Source organism: Semicossyphus pulcher, unplaced genomic scaffold (genome assembly GCF_022749685.1).
Source record: "Semicossyphus pulcher isolate SPU_LCO1_2020_fin unplaced genomic scaffold, fSemPul1.0.p SCAF_11, whole genome shotgun sequence".
Lineage (NCBI taxonomy): Eukaryota > Metazoa > Chordata > Actinopteri > Labriformes > Labridae > Semicossyphus > Semicossyphus pulcher.
The window spans coordinates 24,112,008-24,130,645 of NW_027211615.1; the positions used below are offsets into that span (position 1 = coordinate 24,112,008).

Consider the following 18,638-nt stretch of genomic DNA (forward strand, 5'->3'; position numbering starts at 1 on the left):
ACTTTGTTTTGGTTGGAAGCTTCCTGGAGACGCAACTGGTTCCAGCTGGTAAGTAAGTAATTAGGCAAGTATGTAATAAAGTAATTTAAATAATAGTTATGTAGCTTGTATGTGTAATATTATTCTTTTCACAAATTCTTTAATCTTAATGGAATTTCTTTTAACATAAAGCTCCTGTGAGGAACTTTCGGTTTGTGTTGATTTTGGCGCCCCCTGTGGACAAAGCTGTACCTCTTATATCTTTGCTTATTTTGTCCTGTACATGCTTACGTGGTGGTTTTTAACAAAAGAAATCTTATCCTGCTTTCTTTAACAGTCATATGTATCACTAACTTTAAATTTCAACCCTGGAAAATGTAAACAAAGGCAGCATGTGCTTCGTCTGACACCTACCCCCCCCCAACAGTTTCAGGCATTAAAAATAACTATATAGAAATAATCAATCTTGTAGTGATGGTCTGGTTTGATTTTGTAGGTCATGTAGAATAATCAGAAATAATTTCAGTCTGTTTCATGACCAGTGAAAAACTCCTCACAGGGGCTTTAATTCAATGGAATTTCTTTTACTTTTAATTTAATATATAATAAATGAAATTGTTAAAAAATAAATTTAAACAATTCTCAGAGTCCTTAATTGTGCTTTTGTTTCATAAAAACAGAAATCTGTGTCCAGATAAACACAAGTAAGCCACCGTCCATTCCTTATATTGTTCCCTCCAACGCTGTACCAGCCACACTATCCTCACAACCGTTACATGTCCTCTCCCGGCTTCCGTAGACATTCCTCCGCTGTCAGTTAGTGTGCGGTGACAGACATCCATCGGTGAGCCACCAATCCAGCTCCAAGTTTAAACCATGGAAGAGATAAATAACATTGAGGTCGTTCCGTGCACAGAGTCCGACTATCTGAAACCGTTCAGGGTGCACTATAACCAGGTGAGTGATCTCTGCATGATGACCGGTGATGAGAGAGGATGCTGGATGCTGTAGGCTAGCCCAACCCCCATTCATTTTGCAGCTAGCATGCTAGCATAACATGAAGGCTAAACTGACCTCAAACACAGACGACGATAGAGACAATAGTCATTACTTTAACAACAATGAGGAAGCCACTGTATTTGCTGTTTTTACATACGGTGGTCTTACAGTATCATCTGTTTATGACACGAGCCTGAGACAGCTAAGATGCAGCTATTAGCTAGCATGCTAACGGTAGCTCGTTGAGGAGGTTTTTGGTTGAGCATCACGTTAACATTGGCACATGCTTTACATTAGTACAAGGAGGTTTAGATAACATGGTTTGGCGGTGTTACGTTGCAAGGACAGATGTTTTCCGTCTTAATAGCAGGTCAGGTGAGACTTGTTGATCCTAACTGTCAACCTGACTCCTGTGTGAATGCTGTGTGTGTGCTGCAGTGTCTGTAGGTCAGAGGTCTTTACATTACAGGTTTACAAGGAGATACATTGCCCATTTGTATGTGGGAAACTGTAGGTCATTGCATGTTTATTAAACCTACTCTAAATGCCTGTTTTAAGAAACCTTTACTATCAAAGAACAGGTCCAGGATCTTACATGAAACACTGCTGGAAATATTCATACAGCTCGCACCCAGCTGCAATCATTTACATAAAAGGCAAATGCTTCAAACATGTAGCTTTAACTGATCTCTGTTTTTCCTGATTATGCTGACAGAGTGCAACTTTATGTGTTTAATCTAGGAATTGTTCACTTATTGCCACGAAGGTACAAAGATAGTTAGAAAAAGGGTTCAGCTTTAAGAATCTTTAACCCATATACTGCATTTTGTTGGAATTTCATGCAACAGAAAACATTAGCTGTGTCCCAATCCAGGGGCTGCATCCTTCCAAGGACATATTTGAAGGCCGATTGCGACACAGCGGCGTGTTGAAAGCTGTCCCAATTCGATTGGGTTCTCCAGAAGCGGCTGACAAATGCGTCATCCTTTTTCCCAGGAACCCGATGGATCCCAAGATGCATTGCGTGCCAATTCAAACGAGATTGTGGACTCTTAAACGGCCGAGGAATAAACTTTTAATGTCAAAGTTTTTGGGTACAACTCTCTCCAATAGCTAGCGATACGCATGCTAGAGATAAACAAAAGTGCCCTTGAAACAAATTATGTTTAAAATATTAGGTTAAGTTAGTTATGCTAGCTAGTTAGCCCGCTAGCTACCTGTTGGCAGCGGCCTACGCAGGCTACGCATCCTCCGTAGGCTTCAGCCCCTGGATTGGGACACAGCTATTGCTGAGCTCTTACTCTAAACAAGCAGAATGGATACTGTGCCTTCAAACAGAAGCACATTTTCCTCACTTAAGCCTTAAGGTGCAGATCTACCATAAACGAACTGACCGGCGACACATTTGCTAGTTGATAATTAATCCATGTAAAAAAAAAACAACTGCTTTCTTTCCTGAATACACTTCCTCCACTTCCTCCACAGCACCAACTGTTTGGATTGCTTCGCCCCCTTATATTATTTCCCTAATCACACATCTTACGGAAAAAGGATTTTATAATGTTGATTTTCTTAAAAATAAAACACCCTTGTGTGGAGCTGGTAGAGAAGACTTCGGGGCGTGATGTGAGGAGGGGGTTGATGCGACTCTCCCACTCACAGCCAAAAGCAACAGCCAGGACAGAAGCATGTTTACACATACTGGTTGCTTACAGCTGGCCTTCTGCACTGTTACCAAATTGTCCTTTGGCTCTATAAGATGTTCATTTTATTATCAGCGCTGATACTGACAATATAAAGCAGACTGGGTATCCTCTTACATACATTTGCGGCGCTTCTTCCATCCATATAATAGGCCTTTATACATACTTAGCACAGCCACACCAGCATATACCGTCAGCCTCTTCCATAATGCTCGTGGGTGCAGGTATAGTCACTACTCATCCATCCATTCATCCATCCATTTTTAGCTGCTTATTCAGGTCATTGTGGCAAGCAGGGCTGAGTGGATAGTCTGTGACTGACATCTCGTTAGCTGTTAATATTGTTAAGGAGCTGAAAAGCTGTTAAATTTCACAATAGCTGCCTCAGTGTTTTGCAGTTTACACTCAATATTGTTGTTGATAACTGTGACAAGGAGCTGAAAGGTAGGAGATTGTGATCCTGTAGAATGACTAAATCAGTATTACTACACTTGACTTATCTGCATTTTAAAGATTAGGCATAAAAAATATTAGCCTTTTTTTTTCCTTCAAAGTCTTCCTGCGAAAAGAAAAGTGTGATGACTGTGTGTCCTGATGGTCTCCCAGAAAGTGAGAAATGCTTCCTCACCCAAACATAGGCTGCAGTCCAGGATGATTTTATTTTTAGGTTTCAAAACATTTGTGCAGTTTGTTGTGTGAAATCTGCACAGTGACAGTGATGCAGGAGAGGTAGTAAGGTAATTCTCGCTCTTAAGATACAGAAAATACATGGACACCTGCATTACTTTGACTGTAGACAATAAGAAGATAACCAGGTCTTATGATGACGTACAGTCAGCTGGTAACAAATGCTCAATGTTCCCACATCTACACACCTTGTTTCTTACTGACTGTGCGACCTCAGCTAGCTAGCTAGCGTTGGGTGTAGTTAAACCATCAGAATTTACAGACCTGTAAGTAAGTACTGCCATGTATTTTCCTGTTCCTCCTTCCTAATAACAACGGTTCTGTCTCCTTAAGAAACAGTTAGCCTCAAATTGTAGTAAAAAGCTAAAAGCTTAAGTCTTTGGGCCTACTGCTCCTAATGCCCCGACCAGGTGAGCGCTATAAAAGACATCTTAACAGTGCATTGAGATAGTGCTAAGTGTCCCATTATTGACAGAGAGAGGACAGTATTGTTATAGTAGAGATAGTTTTGTAACAGGGTGAGCGAGAGTGGGGATGAGACACGGCAAAGGGCCAAGGTGGGAGTTGAACCCGGGGAACACTTCGACATGTAGACTGAGGGAGCTGGGGATCGAACCTCCGACCTTCCGATTGAAAGACGACCGACTCTACCACTGAGCTCCGGCATTGCGGAAGCAAAACATGCGCTAGGTGTTAACAAACAGCGCGTGCTTCAAATACACACACAGCGCTGTTCTGCCCTGCCGGCTCCGCTGTTTACACAGACCCTCTGTTACTACCTCTGATGCCGGCTCAGAGGTGGAACGCCCCACCATTCCGCCTCTGAGCGTTTTACATCGAAGAGGAAACGTAACAGAGGCGTAATAATCCCGCCTTGAACTGGCAGTGTATAAGGGGCTACTGCTTCCCTTTCTTTATCAGTAGAAAAATCTTCTCATGTTTATGCCTGACTGAGTGCAAGCTCAGCTACCTAGCTAGAGTTAAACCATCAGAATTTATAGACCTGTCAGCCAATAAGACACAAGTATTTTCCACGTATTTTCCTTTCCTCCTTCCTGTTACAACACTTTAATTAAACAGCTCAAATTAAAGTAAAAAGCTAAAAAATAAGTCTTTAGGTCTACTTCACATGAATGACCCGACCAGATGAGGGCTTTTTGGGCCTTAGTGCCTTTTGTGACAGAGAGAGGACAGGGGATAGAGTCAGAAACAGGGCAGTGTTTCCGCTACATACATGTTGCCGCCGCTGCTTCTATAATGTGTCCCGAAGTTGCAATTAAAGGACGGAACGTCCGCTCCAAATGAACAGTCGTTCGCCCGCTCTCCTCGTTGAGGAAGAGCACTGAAACAGTGACAGGAGTCATAGGACAGCAATCACACGTGAAGTCGTGGCAACCAAATAAACAACACCTGGAGCAGTCCTCACACAGTGTTCTAACGGCAAAAGACGGTCCGACATCGGACTCTCTCTGTTCGCACACAATCATATGCAGTTCTGTTACATGCGATTTAACCGCTGAGCTAAATCGCCACCCCAACTTTGGACAGTTTGTACTCAAAAGCGAATAGATCGTCATATCACACAGATATCTCTATCAGACAGCTGAAATAAAACCAACAACAGTCAGTCAGTACGTGCTCATTTGTGCAGAGGGTCACGAAAGCGAAGGTGAAAGCAAGCTCATGTTGTCCTCTGCAGATGAGATAAATTGTTTGCAAAAGTAAAACGCTGACAAACATACAGCCGTAAGTAACAGCTCAGCCAGCAGCACTTCCCGGTGTCTGGCGGAGAGTGTCCTTGAGACAAAAGAATCAAGTTTAGCACGTTAAATGACAAGTTTTGATCGACTGTCAGGATGCTCTTTAAACTGGCAGCTTTTCTAAGATATGTTATGGTAAATTGATTGTTATAGAAAAGTTTTTGTGACCATATTTCTGCTCTCGAAAAAGAAAGAAAGCAGTCAGCTGAAAGTCCAGATGACAGCTGCTGCATAAAACATAAAGAAAATGCAACTAATGTACAGCCATGATTTGAAGGGGCTCTTTTGTAGTTTTACTTTCACTTTAATCAGAAAACTGGAGCATTAAAGCACTCGTGTTGTGGGGAGGTCATCGAGCTTCATTGGGCTTCACACCTGTGACAGAGGGGGGGGGGGGGGGGGGTTAAGCTTGTCAAGAGAACGGCGGAACGGCTAAGACAGCAGATGGACAACAAAAGAAAGGACGGTGGACTCCCTCTCTCCGTCCTGTCCTCCCTTTCATCCTCCTCGACTCTCCTGTGCGACTCAGGCAGGAGGGGCGTTCAGGCGCCCCACAAAGGCCTTTCAGTCACACCGAGGGAGCATCTCTTCCCCGAAACCTTTTATGTCCATCCGTACATCTGCAGCTCAGCCGCTGGTCCCTAACCTGCACCCATTCACACACACTCTAAAGTAGATAATGTCATGCGTAAGAGAGGCTCTCTTCATCACCACTGTTTGCTGTGTTTTGTCTCCTCTCTCTCGCCGCTCTCTACAAAGCAGGTGATTGTCCCTCGTTGACTCCGGGAAACCCCTCTCATCCCTGTCGCCTGGCCGCGCGTTGAATCGCAGGCCGCTGCTTAGAGCGGGATAATTACCTTCCATTTATTCATTATGATGATTTTGAATTATTCATCTGGAATTATTTATCTGGTATAGCTTACAGCCCTGGTGGCCCAAGCACTCCTTCATTGAATATGCGTCCTGTTATGATCCCAAAACACGCATCCTCTCACCTGAATAGGTATTTATAGGACTCAGGGTGGATAATGGCAGTAAAATGACACTAATGTCTGTATGCATGGAGAGAGGATTGTCTGCTTGTATTAAAACTTTGGTGAATGGCAGGGCTACAGTTCAGTACTGCGTAAGACAAAAGGTGTTTTTAGAAGTATTGTTTGACTGAGTAAACAGCTTTGTCTGAAGTAATGAAAAACAGCAGAGAACCTTGAACCAGTTGATGCCTTATGGTGTGTTTTCTGCTGCCTTAAAACCCTGACTCACCCGTTACTAAAGCTGAATAGTTGGTTCAAAGTTATTATCACTGCCTTCCTCCTGTGATGTCAGGTGTTTTTATATCTGTTCACAATGGCGAGGTGGATGCTGCGATGTTGGAGTTTCTGACCATTCAATCGAACTTTTCCATGCGAGGCTGCTTCAGTGACCTTGTTGAGCTAAATATAAAAGGAAGTATGGACTGAAATTGTCCATGCCTTCCAACCTGGCAGGTCGCTAACAATTTCTACCTCACACGCTGTCTTCTTGAAATCTGTGTAGAACACTTGGAAGGAAAATGGCTGCTGATGCATTGCATAGTATGCACGTGTAGCGATAATCTGTCCCTCCAAGAAGTTATGATTACATTCACGCAAATTTAACCATTCCCTTATTTTTTATTTTTTATGACCTTGCGATTTTTGCCAATTCCTGCAACTTATTTGCAAATTTGACCGATCACCTATCTGCCATGTACTAAACAGTAAATCCATGATAATAAATATGATATTGGATGTCTTGGATGTCTCTCTGATGTGATCATTTATCCATGTTTTCGTGCTGAAAACTCGAAATCGAAATTTTATCAAAATCCTAATATGCCCTGCTGCAATTTTTAAATCACAGGAGGCGCAATATTTGTTAAAGGTAAAAAAAGTCAAAATACCATTTTAATTTAAATATTGTGCTGCAGAGACGTAAGTATAACATATCTTTGTTTGATATTGATCCCTACAAAATTCACGTTTTTCAATTAAAATGAAAATAATGATGTAAAAAGTCATTCCCTGTAATATCGCCAATCATGGCAGAACTGCAATATAACTCAAAATCATCTCAAAATCAGCCCTACAGAAAACAGCCATCCACTTAGCCTCTTCTGGATGCCTTGTGTTCAGTCTATTGACCAATCAGAGGCCGTGTTCCTTACTTTCCAACCAAAAGGCTCCAACCAGTTTTTGTACAGACGTTAGTGGTTGGGATGCACGATATTATCGGCACGTTATCGGTATCGGCCGATATTGGCTTAAAAATGAACTATCGGACATCGGCCAATACACCAATAGGCAAAGTCTTTCAACACTACAAACTTGATTAACCGTCTCAAGACCCGTCACCCCGACCGTTGTAACAAATGTGATAAGAGTATCACCATTATACTGTACGCTAATTCCAATACAGAAGAGAGTTGATGATCTCTGCAATTAGGTGTGCGGGAAAAAAATATCGGTATCGGTAATCGGCTAAATGAGTTGTAAAATATCGGCATATCGGATATCGGCAAAAAATCCAATATCGTGCATCCCTAGTTTGTGGTTTCATGATGGTGACTTGTGAAGACTTTGAACCCCTAAACGGATATCTTGCGCCATCATCCGGTCACAATTGAATTTTTTTTCTTACTAAGATGGTGAATATTGTATTGTATATTATGGTGAATATTGTAACTATACCAGAGGAACATCAGCAGCATGTGTTAAGTGTCGTTGTAAGTATGTTAGCATGATTGCGTTAGCATGATGAGCATTTAGCCCAAAACACAGCTGTTTAAATTACAACCACTCAGAGCTGCTAGCATCGCTGCCGACTCTTAAAGTCGAGGTGAAATGAAAAATGTCATTTGAATCCTTTTAGATCGCATCCCCGGTAATTTTGTGCATCTATTTGAAAATTTAGGCCAAAAAAATACAGAAAATCAATTTCTTCGTATTCTTATATCAAAATCTGATCATTTTTTCTTCCGGTAAAACTAAATTTCACGCGTGCTTACGTACGTTAGCACCAAACAATTTCAACCAATCAATCTGCAACATTTAGCCGCAGAGCACCAAGAACGCTCGGTCAGTTAGCTAGCTACTGCGCTGTGGAGAACGTCTGTCTACGCCCACTTCTCAGCGATCAAATCAAATCCCTCTGATGATACGTCCCGCCTGCACGTCCTGTTTCACTCGGAAATACGTCACGATACGGAAGCTAGATACTCTCGAAATGCCGTTTCAGCTCGACTTTAAGCTGTGTTGTAATTCAGATCTCCCATAACACACCTCTGTGTAGGGTTGCTTGTACACTTTATAGCTCCTTGTGTAGTGTGTGGATTTGAAAAGGGTAGTGAACATGTCTCTTGTGCATTCAGCAGTAATGATGATCGTAACATTTGACAGCCTCTTCGTATTTTTTTGTAGCGAATTGCAACTGGACTCGTCTGTTCCTGAGAGTAGTTGGTGATATCTCACAGCCAGTTTGCATTAAAGGGACGCACGTAAACTGCCTCGATTTGATTTGAGGGCTACATGCTTTCTGTGGATTTCACTAGAGGGCACGGTCACATGGGCGCGCACTCGAAGAGAGAGTGTCCTTGACACTGCGTTTGGCACTCGCGCCTCAGACCCACTGAGCAGGTTGTTTTAATGCTGCAGATCATTAAATTTCATCATTACCGCTCTATCGCTTCACGCAGGTGCAGGTGCTTTTATCATTGTCATTTTTAAACTCTGCTCATCATTAGTTCACTCGTTATAATTTGTGTTTGATAGAAAGAGGCTGAAGAGAAACTGGAGAGCACATGTTGAGATTCAAGGAGAGCTTTTGTGTTTGAGGACCGTAGTTGATTTTTTTTTTTCTTCCTGCTGCAGCTGCCGGCTTTAATGTGTAGTGAGCACAGTAGGTGTGTGTGTGTGTGTGTGTGCATGATGGTTATTAGACTTTAAGCACCTAAAAGATCAAGACCATACATCCCTCCTTACAATAGCCATTCACACAGGAGTCCGTCACTTCTGATGCCCAAAGCCAGAGGGACCACATTAATTTCAAGGTCCTGGGCAGCCCGTTCCTGCTTCTCTTCCCCTCTCTCTCTCTCTTTCCTATTCTGTCTCTCTCTCTCTCTCCCCCCATGGGCTAATCTCTCTGTCGTAATCCATGTCGGCCATGATTCTACCGTCTCCCCTGGGCCATTCAAGCTGTCCCCGCCCCCCTTCTCTCAGCAAGTGGCCCGAGTAATGAGGGGAACCCCACCATCTGTGAGTGGTGACAGGATACTGGAGAGGGAATATGTGTGTGTGTGTGTGTGATGACACATTCATGCTAAGTAGTTTTACCTTGTACAGTATGTGGTTGAATAGAAACCTGTCATCTTTAAGTGTTTGATCTCGTCTCTCGCTGTATTTTGAAATGATAAACAAACGATCAAATCTTATATTAAATGTATTTTTGAATGTTTTTCAAATTTAAGACCACGTTTCCTTATTCCTTATTATTATTCTAACAACTTCCTGTTGGAAAGACATTGTTGTGACTTGGTTTTACCCAATCTCGGATGCACAACGGTGAACATGCCGGGGCATGTAGCCGGCGGTTAGCGATAAACCACTTCCTTTTCCGCGTGCTGCATTGTTACAGAAAAAGGTCTGTCTTCAAGAGGAGAAGAAAACTTTTAAAATGCTCGTTTGTTGAACGGAGGTCGGATCGATCTGATGCATTTAAGGTAGTCGGAAATGCTTAACGGCTTTCATGACACAGCATCAGGGAATTCATCAAGTTGAATTTTAGACCTAGAGCAGGCTGTTAGCTGTTAGCATGCAGGTGTCTGTTTATAGAGATTAATAAGAAGCTAAACCGTCGTCAGATGACGCTGATGGGAGCCGGGATGTCATTACGGCGCATTATGTTCCGTCTGCTTCTGCTCTCCTCACGGGCTGTTTTTCTTGCACACGCCGCAGCCTGCTGATACGTGATTGGTCAATATTACTCGGACAACAAGCGTTCTACAAATGGAAACCACAACACTTGCGGTCCCGGAAATCCACGTCCCTGCATTAGGTTTTACCCAATGTCCAGGTGTTAATAGAAATCTTTAGCTCCCATTTAGACTGGTAGGACAGCACACACTTCCTGTTTATGCTGTAAAGCTGACTCGCACTACAACCACTCTAAAGTGGCCATATTGAAAATGCATCTTTTATTTTGATCTTCAATCCACATAAAGTCAGGGTTTCTTCCAATCTAAACATTTCCGAAAGGATTCAGTATATCTGATTATACCAGTTTTAAACCAGAGCTTTTGGACAACACGTAGCGTGATGGAGGGTGGATGTTGGCTGATATCTGCATTCAGTTGACTGGTCCTGGATGTGTCAGCTTTAAAATGGAGACTGGGGAAGTGATTGGCTTGCTGACATAATGTGTTTATCCCAAACTCTGTGACAGTCTTGGACTTCGTACAGCCACTACCAACCTCAACCACCTCCCTTTTGCATTTGCATTGTCATCACAACCTTAAAACTACTCAGTCATATTAAAATGTTATGTCTAGGAGACAGAGTTGGCCTTCTGAGAGGGCTGGTTAACGTAACAGCTGTTACACAGTCAGAATAACCTGGCTTTGTTCAGAGTAGTAGGGTGTGTGAACCCTGAAGCGCTGCTGCAGCGCCACCAAAGCTAGACTTGCTTTTGATGGGCAGGAAATACTTCTAAACAATGGACCATCATTATTTTTTGTGGTCATGTAAGAGGCAGTAAGCTTTGAATTATGGGAATTGTCAATTGGTCCTTATCATTTCTTTTGCAGATGATGATGCCTCTTACTCTTCGAAACCACGAATGTTAACCTTGTTTTACAAATATTCTATTTTAAACTCCTTCAATTTAGTAAATATTTCTTAAAATACACACCAAATTAATATTCAAAAATAAAAAAAATAAGGTGGTTAGCACTGTCGCCTCATAGCTAGAAGGTTCCTGGTTCGAATCCCGGTTCGGACGAGGGCCTTTCTGTGTGCAGTTTGCATGTTCTCCCCATGCATGTGTTGGTGCCCTCCGGGTACCCCGGCTTCCTCCCACAGTCCTAAGACATGCTCGTTAGGTTCATTGGTGACTCTAAAATCGCCCGGAGGTGTGAGTGTGAAAGGTTGTCTGTCTCTATGTGTCAGCCCTGTGATTGACTGGTGATCAGTCCAGGGTGCAGCCCCGCCACTCGCCAAATGACAGCTGGGATGGGCTTCAGCCCTCCCCACGACCCTGAACAGGATAAGAGGTATAGATAATGGATGGAAATGAAAATAAAACTTTGCATGTGACTTTATGATCCCAAAGTATCCTGTTATATTACCGTGAAATATTCTTGTGCTTTGAGCTTCAGTAAGTGTGCACTGTGCAGCAATATTATGTCGAGAAGTACAGACATGAGTTTGACACTGAGTATTGAATATCTTTTGTACTGAGGCAGAACAGCCCGATTGTACATCAGTGTTAATAACCCATTTTCAACCTTTAAATAGCCGACAATTTACCTGTGAAAGCTTCATTGACAGGAAAAATACTCCATCTCATTCATTATTCAATAAGCTCTCTTTACAAAGACGCGAGGAGTGCGTCTCCGCCTCAGTCACGACAAGTGATTTATCACACACACACGCCTTCACACCAGTTCGGCTTTCACTGAGGAAAGGCGAGCAGGGCGCGGCTGGCTCGGCCTCAACTTGGAATGATGGCGTGTAAGACACTCGCACACTTTGTTGACATGACAGGTTTTTTTTTGTGCGAGCAATTACTCTCGTAGACCGTCTGCAGGGCAGGCAGAGCATCTTTCATGACATGACTCCACTGTGAGGAGTTTGGATGATGTCAACGATTTACTGATGGCTGACAGGAGGAGGAAAGATGACTGCTATCACTTCTGTCTTTAGGTCGTAATGGCTTAGTGTATAAATGCCTATAGAGTCACTTTGTAGCGCTTCATCTCCTCTACATCATACTGTAGCTATATGTTTGTATATGAAGGGTTAAAACAAGCAGCATCTTTAGACTGGAAAGGCTGAAAAAACAACACAATAAAACACTAAGACCAATTTAAGAACATCAGGACAGTAAGATAATAAAAAGCATTAATACCAATGAGAAAGAACAGGGAATAAAAAAGGCAGCACTGATGCAGAGCCGACATTAAACTCAGCTGTCTGCTGTGAAGAACTCTGATGATCGCACAGTATCATCGCTGTGTTCGAATGCGCCACAGCAACGCCACAACAGAACCACCACAAACTTTAGCTCCATGCTCTCATTTCACACCACAACATGATAGTTAATGATGCATGAAGAGCATTATGCTAGCTTGGCTTCACATTGAGGCCCTGTGGCCGTGACTTGTTAGGTCATGCACCCGTTGTGGAGAGGATTTAAGGGCGTCTATACGAGCCGGATACTTATTTTTAGATCCTTAACGCAAACATTATTCCTCTATAGAGGCTGTGCTCGGAGTGTGATTTAGAGATGGCTTTATGAATGAATGAGGGACTGGGTAAAGGCTTGGTTGTTGTGCGGCAGTACTTTTATTATGATCAGTGTTAAATGAGAGATCTATTATATCTAAGTAATAATGTAACTTAATGAACCAGTTATTTGTAAGGACTGCAGGTTAGCCTGCTAATAGATGGCAGCTGGTCATAAGTCTGTGCTGTCCGATGTATCAAATATATAACCCCTACAATATACTTCAAACATATAGTATACATAAGTGAGCTTGAATTTCATTGTGTTTTTTCAGAGTGATCATTCAACTTCAGCAATTTTATGAGCTTGTAGGGTGCGGTTCTGTTATAATTAGTTGCTCGTCTTGTACAGAACTTCTGCAGCTACTTTCAGTCAGCCATATTAACCAAAAACAAAACGACTCTCTAGGTCTGCGTTATAAAATGATGTCGATACATGACTGTAATATTATGCTTGCATGCAGAACATTAAAACATTTCTAAATGACGTCACCTTCACTTTTTAGATCCTGGTCATTTTCTTACTTCATCTCTTAACCGGATGATGGATTTTTTTTGGGTTTTAAGTTAGCTGCAGCTTGGCTTGCAGCCCTGATAGCCCAGCCGAAGTTGTAAAAAGACGAGTTTATCCATAAAACTGCTATTCTGTGTTTTTACCTGGTTCAATCACCTGCATCGTTTGTTTTTTAAAGAGAGGAATTGTCTTTAATAATTTGGCTCCCAGTTGAAACCTTGTAGACGATGAACACTGAAAGAATCCTAACCTAAAAACTAAGCTAGCATCATTAGCTTAGCACAGCCTGCAGCCCCTTGTGACATGAGTCTGCAGAAGAGCGTTGGAGAAACACAGATTTTTATGGGTTTTGATAATTTTTTATGAATGAATGAGGGATTGGGTAAAGGCTTGATTATTGCTCTGTTGTATCATAGTATTATAATCAATGTTAATGAGGAATTTTCTATTATATAAGTGAAAATGCAGCTGAAACCAATTAATTGTAAGGAGTGCAGGTTAGCCTGTTGCTGACAGATGTTAGAAGCAGCTGGTCAGACGTTCGTATTGTCAGATGTACCAAATGTATAACCTTTGCAGTTAACATATTACACTGAAGTGTGCTTAAATTGCATAAAATTTCATTGTGAACTCTTGTGAACCCTTGTAAACGATGAACACTGAAGGAATCCTAACCTAAAAAGTGAGCAAGCATCATTAGCTTAGCACAGCTTGCAGCCCCTCGCGACATGAGTCTGCAGAAGAGCGTTGCATTGTAACGGGTTTTGATTATCTTTTTTTTAAGTATTAATTATCTTTAAAAATGCCTTTAAATGTGTGATGCTTTAGTGCATGTTACTAAAATATATTGTCATGTAATGTATATTCTTAAAATCCTTATCAGATGCCAACTCCGACACTTTGATTAAAAGCTGTGTGTGTGTGTGTGTGTGTGTGTGTGTGTGTGTGACTTTATGACCTTTGGATTGAAATCTTTAACTTGCTTAAACAGTTTGAAGTAAAGCTCTGGCACATCGCACATCCTAACTCAGATCCTGTTGCCACAACAGTAGTTTTGTTATGTCTGAATGTATCTGTGCAATTAGCTCGCCACTTCACCTCCACCCTTCTCCTGGGTGGTGCTGAAACTGCACCAGGACACTTGCACACGAGAAGGCACATCTATCGAGGCTGCAATAAGCCTGTTCTAGTAAAGCTGTCATCCCTGCGTCGGTGGAGAGGAGGTGTAGCCTAAATTTGAATCAAGGCCATGTTTCCTCAGGCAAAGAAAATGTAGGCCAACTTTACCATATTTATACAGCATGTAATGTGGGGAGAGGAATAAAGCGAAGGTTATGGTTCAGTCCAATTCACACATCTTGGCTGGTTTGTAGTCTGTAGCAAATTCTACTCAAGCAGGAGTGATTTGTCTGGGGACATTTTCTGCCACCAGACTTCTCTTCTAAAGCCTGCAGAGTTATTGTGCACAGAGTCGGTTGGTTGAATATCTGCAGATAAACATGGTGCAGATGATCGAGCCGGTCCTGTTAAATGTAGCGGGTGGGACTCCGTAATACCGAGGGCTTGCTAAGACAACATAGGTCACTCAGCAAGTCGACACAGGTGTAGATCCCCATTTCAAAGACCAACATACATACTGAGTGATTTTTATTGTTAAAGGATTGTCACTGGTTGCTTAACTTTGTAATACTGACACTATTTCTGTATGACATCAAACATATTTTGGCATATTTGTACAGCAATATCTTGTTTGTTATCGACCAACATAAACACAAATACCGATTTACCTGCAAAAGCCAAATATGTTCAATATACTGGCATGGCTCAAACATCTTCCCTTGAAGAATTTTATTAATCAAAAATAACAAACAGCTCTGGGGAAAAAGAGAGACCACTTTCTGGTTCTTCAATCTGTTGGTTTGTGTAAAATGAACTTTTGTTTTATTGTAAACATTTCTCTCTACTTCCAAATCTAATATTCTCACTGAGGTCTTTTATCTGCAGAAAATGACGACTGGTTCAGAAAACCAAAAGATGCAAAAAAGATGTTTTTTTAATCACAGCTTTCATGCATCCTGGAAGACTGTCACACTGCTGTTGGGTGACGTTAGGCCACTCTTGCAGCAGCTCTGCTCTGTTCGATGGCTTGTGACCATCTGTCTTCCTCTTGATCACATTCAGGAAGTTTTCAATGAGGTTCAGATCTGGATTGGGCCAATCCCGGATCCCATCGGCTATAGTCTGACGACGACATAGCCTATGGGCACAACAGTGAACATGCCGGGGCCTGTAGCAATTGGACGACTTCCTTTTCCGCGTGCTGCATTGTTTACAGAAAAAGAACCAGTTTTTCTTGTGATTGACTTTAATTAACTGGTCTTACTTCTGAAATTTTAACATCATGATGCAGATGAGTGACAAATTAAAATGAAGCGGAGAAGAAAACTACTTTAAAACGCTCGTTTGTTTAACGGAGGTCGGATCGATCTGATGCATTCGAGGAAGTCGGGAAATCTGACGGCTTTCGTGACACCGCGTCAGGGAATTTATGTCAGGTTGAATCTAGAACAGATTGTTAGCTGTTAGCATGCAGATGTCTGTTTATAGAGATTAATTAGAAGTTAAATCATCGTCAGATGACGCTGATGGGAGCTGGGATGTCATTTTGCTCTTCACACGGATTGTTTTTCCCGTATGTTGCTAATGTTTGGTTGTTTCCAGCAACCAATTTTCCATGCTGCGGGATAACTGCAGCATCCAGATCATCCAATCCAATCCAATCCACTTTATTTATATAGCACATTTTAAAAACAACAAGGTTACCAAAGTGCTGCACAACAGATAAAAACAGTAAATAAGTAAAATAAATGTTAAAATATATATGTAAAAAGTACAAAATTAAAAAACACAGTAAAATAAAAGCATATAAACGCACTAAGAAATACATAAAACACAAAACAACAACCAATGATTTAGAAACAATAAAAGACAAACAGAGACCACACAACTCGCTGGATTAAAAGCCAAGGAATAAAAATGCGTTTTAAGACGAGATTTAAAAATATCTAGAGTGGGAGCCATTCTGACGTTGGTGAGTAGCTCATTCTACAATTTAGGAGCTACCACTGAAAAAGCACTTCATGATGCAAGTTTTGTGCCTGTAAAATTCCATACGACAGGTATGGCATGGTAATAGGTGTTACTTACTTTATTAATGCAGCTTTTTATTTTGCCGTAAACACTTGTAAAAGTGTCCCACCAATGTGTCCTGTAGCTTCACCTTTCAGCTTCTAAACAAACCCATTTGTCTGCTAAAGTTTTAAACTAAACCGAGCAGGGCTTAAATCTCTGAGTCCTGAACCACAGCTTCCGACGCTCATAGATCAGCGGATAAGAACTCTTTGTTGGCTTCACAATAAAGTGAAGGGATGAACTGTACAGTTTCAACTTTCCTGAATAGAGTTTGACACCCTGACCTTCAAAGAACTTTCCTCGCTTCACCTGCTTTGAATGAAAATAACCTTAAACTTGACAATCAGGATGGTTGCCTAAGTCTTCCTTTATGTTTACTTGCAAAGTGCTGAGCCAACAATCAGACAATGTGTGCGTGTGTGTGCGTCTGTGTTTGTGTGTCACTGCCCACATATTTAAAATCTCTGTGTGCCAAAATGTTTCTGGCTATCTCTTTTGTGCCAATCACACACACACACACCTGCCTCGCCAGTTCTTTTATGCAAATGCTCTGCTGGAAATTTACTGAAGGAGGGTTCGGCTGCACGTCCTGTTGATGCTATGATGATGTGACCACAGGGCATATAAACACTTAGTTACCACAACTTCAGTCACTAAAGTTAAACAACTACAGGACGTGTTTGATGGTTTAGTCATCAGGAGTCTCTCCAAGCAACTCCAACTTTTTTCTGTCTTTACATTCCTTTACAGTTCGGACTGTGCATCTGCTTTCTGACCAAACATTACAGCGTTGAACCCCCATAATCGCCCATACTTAATAATGGTTGGTCCATACAATTCAATATATATAACCAAGACAAAAACTAAGTTTTCTACGGTTTAATATTAGTTCATTAATAAAGTATTTTGTTCATTTCACACGTTTTCTGCTGCAGGAGAGTCGATAAAGTTCCACCGTGTCATGTTCGGTGCAGGCGAAGTCGTTTGCTTTGTCTCTCCAGATGTTTTCTTTAGGTGTGGTTTTTAATTTGACTTCAGCAGGCCCCGGCAGGCGTCTGTCGTACGACAGCTGATTGCATCTAAAGAAATCATTTTGAATAAATCAAAGGCCTTACACGTTACATAATACAAAGGTTGTAAAGAAGCTGTGGTACGCAGAATATCTACATTTTGTACATGCTTTTGTTTGTCTTAGACGATAAATCACAGTGTTGGAGCATTAAAATAGCTTGTAATCGTTTGTTCATGCTGTTTGTTTTGTGTTCTTCCTTCGCAGAATGGCACAAAGAAATCCTGGGACTTCATGCGAACACATGACAGGTAAAACACACTTCATTCTGCGCTGTTGGCTGGCAGCTGTGCTCATACACGCTTATTTTATATGTGCACGCACACGCGCACAAAGAAAGGGTACAACCTGCTGGTGAGCGAAACCAGGGCCTGAAACGGAGTGGAGCTCGGTTTGCATAGCCAAGACTTCAACATTTAAACATGTCTGCCAAAGAAATGGCTTCTAAATTCATGTTCTTGTTCACGTCAGGAGACATTTTGCAGTCTGAAGAGCTTGTCACTAAAGTGTCTGAATCTGATGGAGCTTTAAGGGATCAGCAAAGGAGGATGAATTTAGCGATCTGACTGCTAAGACGCTTGGTTTGCACCAATTCTGGCCCATTCATCCCTGTTACTCTTAAATCAGCTCTCCACAATTTGCCTTTTTTTACTTGCAGCATGGAAACAGGCAGTAATCCTGTATTGTTTGATGGGGTCAAACATCATCTTCTGTTGTTCCACCTGTAGCCTTCATTAGCTACATCAATTCATGTGTTTACTTAACTCCTGCTTTGCTAAAAGATGTCAAATACTGGGATGTGGAACCAAAACAGACCTTGTTTTTCGGGAACTGGCGCCCTGTTATTCCACTTTGCCACGGCTGTAAATGTGTGAGCTTCACAGGGGGCACTGTAAGAGAAAAAATCACACGTTTGTGTGAAACCCACGGCTCCTACTCCCTGTTTTACCCCGGGTACCATAATGCCCTGAGGTAAGTCTTGGGTCATTTAAGCCCCTCTTTCCTCCTCTACTGACCCCAACGAGAGGTCCCTGTAAAAAATGGTTCCATTGAGACAAAAGCAGTAAACCTCAGGCCTGCACTTCCTAAAGAAAAGAGCCCATGGGAACATTCAGCTTTTCCTCGGGGGAAGATCTTCCAAAGTGTTATTCCCCCTGTAGCGTGCATTGAATGGATCCAGGATTGTTTTGCATTTTTGTTAAAGTGCGCATAACATTT

At 41.9% G+C, this 18,638-nt stretch overlaps 1 protein-coding gene across 1 annotated transcript in view; it reads left to right on the forward strand.

Moving 5' to 3' along the window:
* Positions 1–801: 801 nt before the first annotated feature.
* nudt14 (nudix (nucleoside diphosphate linked moiety X)-type motif 14) overlaps positions 802–18,638 on the forward strand; it is a 30,060-nt gene continuing 12,223 nt past the window's right edge. The window contains exons 1-2 of the mRNA XM_069657524.1: positions 802–936; positions 17,628–17,671. Of these exons, the coding sequence (XP_069513625.1) occupies positions 856–936; positions 17,628–17,671 (125 nt within the window). The 5' untranslated portion in view covers positions 802–855. The remainder of the gene's footprint in view (positions 937–17,627; positions 17,672–18,638) is intronic.